General features: G+C 39.8%; 1 protein-coding gene across 4 annotated transcripts in view; it reads right to left on the bottom strand.

Moving 5' to 3' along the window:
* Position 1: 1 nt before the first annotated feature.
* UBE2E1 (ubiquitin conjugating enzyme E2 E1) overlaps positions 2-8,882 on the bottom strand; it is a 70,773-nt gene continuing 61,892 nt past the window's right edge. For all 4 annotated transcript variants that reach the window (XM_075586943.1, XM_075586940.1, XM_075586941.1 and 1 more), the window contains 2 exons: positions 2,395-2,542; positions 2-885 (listed from right to left, as the gene is read on the bottom strand). In XM_075586943.1, coding sequence (XP_075443058.1) covers positions 788-885; positions 2,395-2,542 — 246 coding nt within the window. In that variant the 3' untranslated portion in view covers positions 2-787. The remainder of the gene's footprint in view (positions 886-2,394; positions 2,543-8,882) is intronic.

Here is an 8,882-nt window from a genome sequence, read left to right as displayed (position 1 = left end):
CTGTTTTTTGTAATTTCCCACTTTTATTAGCACAGTAACAAATGCAGACTTATTTAGCCTACAACATATAACCAATCCACTGAGTAACTCATATCCACCTTTACAGTTAAACAGCTTAAGGTATTGCACTACAGGTTCCCATGAAACCGCATAGTTCCTCAAGTTGATAGGCATAAGGAAAAAAAAAAAGGAGTACGTTTTCTGAATTCACAATACACAAGATAACTAGTTCCACATAGCCCAAGTCAGTGAACGACAACCTTCTAAAGCTTCTGGTACTATAACTCTGCAGATCTGTGCTCTGCAGGCCCCTGTGGTAGATAAAGGGTTAGAATTTGTCATACACTGCTGCTCCCAGCAGAGGAGAGGGAATCCTGCATTCTTTTATATATCAAGAAAAATAATGCATTCATTTCAATACCTCGACAAAGTACTTCACAAGGATGCCAACATTATATGTAACTGTACAAAATGAAGTTGCTTGAATACATCGCATCCACACAAGTAATGGAAAAAAACAAAAAATGTACATTCTTCTCTGCACTCATAAGCTAATATTTCAGAGCTCATGTCTGCCTTAAAGGATTCCACTATCCATTCTAGCCATCTACTGTAGAAAGATACCTTAAGTTACAATAACAATTCTCTGGAAATAAAAGACTGAATAAAATCTGTTATAGAAATACCCTATTCTTTACCAACTCCCACCCTCTCCCTTGTCCCCCTCAAATTCTTGAGCAGCTCTTTCCATCACAGACAAATAGGTGAGTTTGGGTAAGTGTCAGGTTTATGTAGCATATCTCTTGGTCCACTGTCTGGCCATTCTGTCATGCTCTGCTCTGTTGGTCATGTACTGAGTGGCGATACTTCCAACCAGAGGGTCAGCTGTAAGAGAGAAAAAAAAAAAAAAGAGATTAAAGTATATGCTAGTGAAGGACGGGTGCCACTACTGCAAGGAGAAAGCGAAACAATGTCTTTATTTAAAGCAGCAGTGCATTATTATTATACTCGTGTTTACACATTTCCAGCCTCTCCTAAAGCTCCCCCAAGTCCATATTTTAATATAGAGTATATTATATCGGAAAAGCGAGGGCCACGTACATCAGAGGACCACCCAGTTGAGGTAAGAATTGTTCTTTCCAAAAAGTACCTTTTTTTGCTCACAGTAATAACTAACAAAACAGTTTACCCACATTTAGAAGATGTTCTGTCTGTGGTTTACTGGGCAAGCCGTAAGGGGAAAGCGCTGGTGAGGAGATCCAATACAAGTTCTTTGTGTTTATTTCCATGGTAAATGAATGCTTTCACGCATTGAAAAAAAAACAACGTTATCCTACTATCTTTATCGCTCTTGTAAAGCTGTAGGCAAATCCCCAAATCTACAGATAAATTGTTAATGCCCCCTTCTTTTGTTTGTAAAGAAATGATACCATCATTAGGCAGACCGACACAAATGTACACATGTATGACAAACTGGTGGTAAAACCCCCATTCATTTCTACATCGCATAAATGTTAAAATGAAAAGTTAAGTAGAACTGAAATTTGAAACAAATATAATGGCCTATAAAGTCTATTACAGAAGTGGTTAAATTACAAAATGCTTGACTTTTGGAAGATTTTTTAATGTTATGCTAAAATCAAGTTTGTAAACTACTAGGTTTATTGGAACATACTACATACACCATATGCAGTAAAAATAGTGTCTGTCATACGTTTCATCAAAGTCAGAAGTGCTTTGATCTGCTCAAGATCTTTGATCGGAGTTGACACTCAGAATTCTGTATGAGAGGTACTGTGCCAAGGCCTTTCTTTCCCTGGTTTAACAAAGCAACACACACAGCCTGTCTGTAGCTGAGTCCAGCAGGGAGCTGGTAATTATAACTAGAGTCAATTAGCCAGTCTCCACCTGACTCATCAAGCAGGTTTAAATGTGTGCTGCACACACTGCATGGGTCTCTTGAGCACAGAGGGACTGTGTTGCCAGAAGAGATTCCCAGGGAACCAGGCCCTCTATTCCACGGTGCAGCGGACCCTGGAACCGCCAGAGGTTAGCCCACCCAACGGACACCAACCCAGACCAAGAGACTGACATAAAGGGTCCCCTGCTTACAGTTACCACTTTGGAGTCAGAGGTTGGCAAGAGGCCTATACTCTAAGCCCTGCACAAAGGGATTGGAAGTGAGTCAGCCCCTACAGGGGGATAGGCTATTTGTTTATTTGTGTTCTCCCTTAAAACTGTATTGTTTGAAGCTATATATTTCGCTGAATAAAAGCCAAGGTTTATTTCCCCCAAATCTGTGTCTCCCTGGTCATACATCTGCACTCGTCTCCTACAGACGCTACATACTGGCATAACATGGAGGTTCCTCTTTACTAATGATGAGCATCTTACCAGGGTTGCAGTCTGTGAGCAGTGAGCAGATGGACAGGAGAACTTTAGAAATCGTTAGTGCCGGACTCCAGTTATCTTTCAGGATATCGAGGCAGATCACTCCCTGGCTGTTAATATTACAGTGGTAAATTCTTGTCCGAAAAGTCACCTGAGTGGGGACAGGAAAACAAAACAAAACATTTCTGATACAATGAAACTTCAAACCAAAGTGTCTGCAATGTATGGTTTACACAAAAAGAAGTCCCCTAAAAATAATAATTGGACTTTTGAGTATTTTGAGATTGCCAAGATTGAAATATTCCACGTTATTTTCTCCTAAAGCTCATGAGCACACACACACACACACACACACACACACCACACACACACACACACACACACACACACACACACACACACACACACACACACACACACACACACACACACACACACACACACACACACACACACACACACACACACACACACACACACACACTGTTTGCTTTATTATTCTGACCTCTAGTGGTAATTCTGAAGCAGTGCAGCTTTAAAATAAATACTTTTGAACCAGTACTAGATAGATATAAATAACTTTGTGTTAAAAACAGGAATTAAAAGGGAGAGACTGATTGCATGGTAATAAAATTAAGTCTTGATGCCTAAAATGAACAATTTCCAAAAAGCAGAACGGTTCCACTTTTTGCACGTAAGATCCATCTTCTTAACTTATTTCACTCACAAAGTCTAATACTCTAATACTTATTTTTTTATTTGCTTTGTAGATTCACACTTCAGGGCAAAAGGCTTAATATTACTTTTATATTGATGTCAACCTTTTGCGAAGGAAGAAAAATATAAATGCACAAAGCAGTGGGAATCAGATGTGATGGAAAATTGAGACGGGGGGGAGGCCAAACTCTGTCCGTAAAAACCACTAACAGGTCAGGTTTTATGGATATCCGTGCTTCAGCACAGGTGGGTCAGTCAAAATGACTGAGCTACCTGTGCTGAAGCGGTGATATCCTGAAGACGGGAGGGGGCTTGAGGACGAGTTGGGAACCTCTGCTTTAAATTTTTACACTTGGGGCGATGTGTCTATAACAAAAGTTCCCAACAACACTTCTTGAAGAGAACAGTTCTAAGCTATTATATCATTGGTGTTTAACTCTCAAAAGATTATAAAATATATATATGTATATATGAGCATTCTTCTTCATTATGCATTCATGTTTCAAGCTTTGCATATGGTAAAACCGGTTCTCTCTTACATATCTGGTGGAACAGTCCTGGGATTGTGATCCTCTAATGAATAATGTAGTCAAATCTTTTTACTATGCTTGATACATGGTCTGCACTATGGAAACAAGCACTTTACAGTATTGCACCAAATCATGCAATTTGACAAATGTACTTGCTTTCTTAATGACTCGCCTAAAACATTCCTTGGCCAACAAATGTAGAAGGCCCCAGTTATGATAAGACTATAGCTAACAACATTTCACAAAAATGCTGCATCTTATGCATTACTTTACAAACCTGAACATTCATGCAAGCAGCCAGAGTCTAATTAAGTGATATGTTTCACATTTCAACTGCCTTTAATTTTTTGTTCATATACCATTTTATTGTTGCTTACAATTTTCTTCTGTACCCTCATTTACTACTAATTTTCAAATACATTTTTTTTAAACTGTTTTTTTAATTTTATTTCTGTGGGGGAAGGGTAGGAGTATATCGAAATAAAATAGGGTAGGGGGAGGGTAATAGACACACGAGTAACATAAAAGATATACATTTTAATGGGTACAGACGATGGGCTGGAAAGCAGCGTTAAATACGTTTTAAAGTAGTAAAAGAAAAAAGACACACTCACACACACACACAGACACTGTTCTTACCACAGTGTGTTGGCATTCTTTGTACAGACTACCTTGAAAAAGTTTTCGTTAGTGCCAAAATGTACACTGTTTCCTTTATTGCCCTGCTTTCTATGTTCAATTAAATGTAATCAAAATATGACAGATAGTGTTGACTTTGCAATATTGCAAAGCAAGTATAAACCAACCTCACACTGATGATACCCATCAAGGTTGAAACATGTCTGTGAGTGGTTTACTTGCTTTGCTAGTCCCATGCTGTGCTTAAAAGCTGTGTGAACAGCGATGCATCTGCTTAAATGGGCTCCATGTGTATGGATATTCCAGGCAAAAGGTGACACATTGTGTGCTCATTTGCATGTCATCTCCCAGAATCCTTTGCTGCAGTGGGAGCACTGTATGCTAGGTGATAATGGTTGAAAGTCAGGGTTGCAGACCTGTCCAAGACATGTGAATATGCTCACAAGTGATATTCTTTATTGGCTATATATACATACATATACACATATATATACACACACACACACACACACACACACACACACACACACACACACACACACACACAAAACTCAGCAAATTCTAATGCATGAATAAACCAAATATAACCCCCCCCCCTGAAACTGCAAGAAGAAAGAAAGACAATTCTAAAAAGCTCTATTTCCTCCATTATACATAATTATCTTCACAATACAAGAACACATATTGTATCCACTTTGCCAAACAAGATAAAGACAAAACTACAAAAAATAAAAAAAATAAAAGTGGGTTACTTTACAATTGTCCTTGCAATTCTTTCAGATTTGACATCTATTTTACGGTCATTTTACTCACTTGCTGCATTGAAACATCAATCCTATCATTAAAAGTGCAGTTCCAGTAGTTTCGTGTTTCAATTTGTTCATATACACTATTGTGAAATTATCCAGTACATTTATATTTCAGATAAATATTGTGTATTTTTTATGGGCATTTAAATGCCTTTATAAGGTTTTTTTTTCTTTAAAAAGATGTTTTACAACGAACTAAACGCATTGCAATGTTATAGCTGCTGGTGCAGGATCTGCTCAGTTAGCTGCAAGTCCCTACTTTACCACAATAAAAGCTGCATTTATTGCAAATTCCTTCACCTCTGTTACTGTGCTCGTCAGTTAGATTTGCTAATTTAAACCAGAAATCCTATTTCAATTATTAGATAACCAATGCATATGTTTGAATTCTATCACTTTATTCAAAACCAGAAAAGGCTCTTTGAATAGTTTGTTTACAGGTGGCACAATGCAGCTACGACGGACGAGCTTTCTGATAAGGCTGCGCTTATAGTGCCGGTGACGCGACGTTGCTTCGAAACAATTGTATTGTTGCTTATAGTGGACGCAATGGCGCGACCAAAATCCTTGTAGTCACTAGAATTTGATTTTGCAGAGACGGTCTCCCCGTGTGACTGCCTATAAGCCAATCACATAGCCCCTCTGCCTTCCCCATCTGTGACTTCACTCCCCTTGTAGCCAGCGATTGTCTCCAAACCCGATTTACAACTTTCGCAATGGCAACGGGTGACATCATCGGTCGCGTCATCGTCACTATAAGTGCAGCCTCAGGGTGGTTGATCTCCCGTAGTAGGGACAAAGTGGTTGAAGAGTGATCGTACAATGCAGTACTCTGCAGTATTATGTTTTTACTTATACACATGGAATACCATAACTTAAATTTCAAAACAAAACTACAGCCATTGATTTTAAAAAGACCCCCTCTTGCTTTGTGTTAGAGTGTACAACAAGTATTATCCTTTTCTAAAGTCAGATCGAAAAACATGAAAATGTTTTGAATTTCTTTCAAATCAGGCACTGTACTACTACTCATCTCAACACACTTTGACCACTGGGTGACAGTGTCCATCGCTGGTAGGGTGAGCAATATCGGTCATTGACAGGACATATCATTGTCAGGAATAGGGAGGGGGGGGATACGTTGGAAACTAAGGATGCGGTTGGTGTCATAAGGTAGAGCTGTGGGTGAGAAGTGTTGAAAGGGTCAGTAGGAGGCATACGGAGTGCAGTATTCACAGGAGCTGTAATGTATATCATGGGGGCAGGGTGGGACATTGGGGGGAGTGGGCCAGTGGAAGGCGTGGGGACGCAGAGGGTGTTATGGAATGCGGTGGGTGACATGGGGTGGTGGGACCCTGGTTGAGTGCAGTGGACTTGTCTTCGCTCCCTTCCCATCCCGGACAAGCTACTATTGAAAGGAATCTGTACACATTCCTGGAAGGTTGAGAATTTGATCAGTGATCACCTTGACACATTTTATTTTGAATTTTAATTATTGTGCACTATTTTATCACAGATTGGGTGTGGTTAGCGCCGGTAACAAATCACTTTAAGTTCACTGAGTGCAGTGGACGACATGTAGGGAGGATGAAGTCAGCACCATTGACTTAGTGAGTGGTATGGGATGAGTTGGTCAGCTGAGAGCATGATATCTTATGTGAGAGGGATGGTAAGGGGTGCTGTGGGAGGCATGAGAAATTAGAGGAATCATGGAGAGGAAGGTGATAGCAGTGAGGGAGGCTGCTGCCACCTCTACTCTGCCTTTGCCATCCTGATTCATGGGGTGCACCAGATCTGAGCTAATTTCTTCCACCTCCATTAGGATTTTCTTATTGGGTGCTGCTTAAACCTTTCCTGCTGGTGATGCAGAAAAGAGAAGGATTTAAGTAGTGCACTGGCAGACAACAGCTGACTTGAGGGGTTGGGAAGGAACTCTTATCCCAAGCTTCCAGCTTTCTTTTCACCAAGATTGGAGAGAAAGCGGTGCAGAAGTAGTAAGCAGTCCAGCCAGCAGGCCCCGACATTAACAGCCCAGTAACACATGTTGCTCATCAGGTACATTGGAATTACATTAAATGATACTGTAATCCACGTGCTTTTTGACTGCTGCAGTGCTGACTGACCTAAGTGTGAGAAAGTGAGGGTCAGTGTGAGTGTGTCATAAACACACACACTGACATAAGTAAGGCTATGGCTTATTCCAATGTTGCTTTAGTGCCAATACTATTACGTAGACCCGAGTAGGAAATACATAGGATGCTTCCTGTCTACTTTCCTATTCAGCTAAAAAATAAATAAATAAATCAAGTAGTACTATAAGAATAAGAATACTGGACATAAAAGTAAACATGTAGAGATCCCCGTCGCGTACATGTGTGTTTAACAACAACAGCGAGTCTCCAGTTATCTCACTCACCTAACCGCATTGCGCCAAAAACAAGCATTCAGACCCCAATTACAGGATTAATTTACGGGCTTACACCTCAGGAGTCCTCGGTCCCCCTTACACTAGGAAATTAAATGGGTCATTATAAACAGAACCCAATTTAGCAAAATGTGTCTGAATATACAGTAAATCTCGTCAAAATATAATAGGTTTAATTAGAGCTGCAAGACATTACTTTGTAATATTAAATCTAACATTTTATATTACACAACGGCATAGTGTTCATTAAGCAATATAGAACACACCCATAAAGCCACTTGAATTTGCCAGAGTTGGTGACTTTGCCAAACTTATCACTGACGCCATGCTTTTCTAAGGAGAAGCCTTTTTGAGTTTGCTACATTGATTGTATTTGTTTTTCTTAAAATCAACTGGTACCTTACATTAAATACATTTTCAGTGCCAGGATGCCCTTCGAACCAGAGAACCCACACTGTTAAGGTTAAAGTTGCATTTACAGTTAAGTTGGTTCATTTGAAGAAGAAACCTATGAGATTTTGAAAGCTCTGTACCCAGTAATTTATTCTATGAAGAAATGTTACCCTAAAAAAGTATCATATTCTACAACAAATCTGCAGTTTTCCAGAACTAATACGCATACTGTAACTTTGTACTCTGTTGAATGACTATTTAATATTTGTTTTAGAGTTTATTTAATTTATACTCAAATATCGTAATTTTTATTAAAGGTTTTCTCTCTCTCTCTCTCTCTCTCTCTCTCTCTCTCTCTCTCGTGCACAGTGATGACTGACCTGTCTATCACTGCAGCAACCGGCAACAGTGCTCTCCAGCAACATCAAGCTGGGACAGGCAGCAGTGGTGATTGATAGGTCCAAGTCACCGCCACTCAGTGAGGAGAGCAGGAGTCAGAAGCTGCATGGGGGCTTGTCGGAGGGCCGGGGCTGAGCTAGTCAGAGCCTCCTGTACTCTGCTTGGCCTTGCTCTCAATGCACACTTTCAGGGGGGTGAGTGTGTGTGTGTGCTGTGTGTGTGTGTGTGTATAACACACACACATAGCCGCCGATGGGAGGGGTATGGGGTAGCCGGAATTCCCTTGATATACATTTTTGATAAATACATTTATTTTATTACTCGATCAAATAGAGTGCCAACACATTATTTCTAGAAGTACTACAATATGTTATGAGTAAATGTATAGAAGTGGTTCATATTTTTAAATTGTAGTGTTCATTTAAAAATATATATATGTATTTATTTATATGTCTAGGAAAGGGAATGCACATGGGAATTTTTCAGGCAACCGTTGGTACAAGGTACAGGTTGCTGTGATAATGATAGCAGAAAGCAGATAAAGAATGCACACTAAAATAAATCACACAGGAATGAGAA

Source organism: Ascaphus truei, chromosome 2 (assembly GCF_040206685.1).
Source record: "Ascaphus truei isolate aAscTru1 chromosome 2, aAscTru1.hap1, whole genome shotgun sequence".
NCBI lineage: Eukaryota > Metazoa > Chordata > Amphibia > Anura > Ascaphidae > Ascaphus > Ascaphus truei.
Note: the sequence above shows the minus strand (reverse complement) of the source record. Positions and strands in the feature narration are given on the sequence as shown.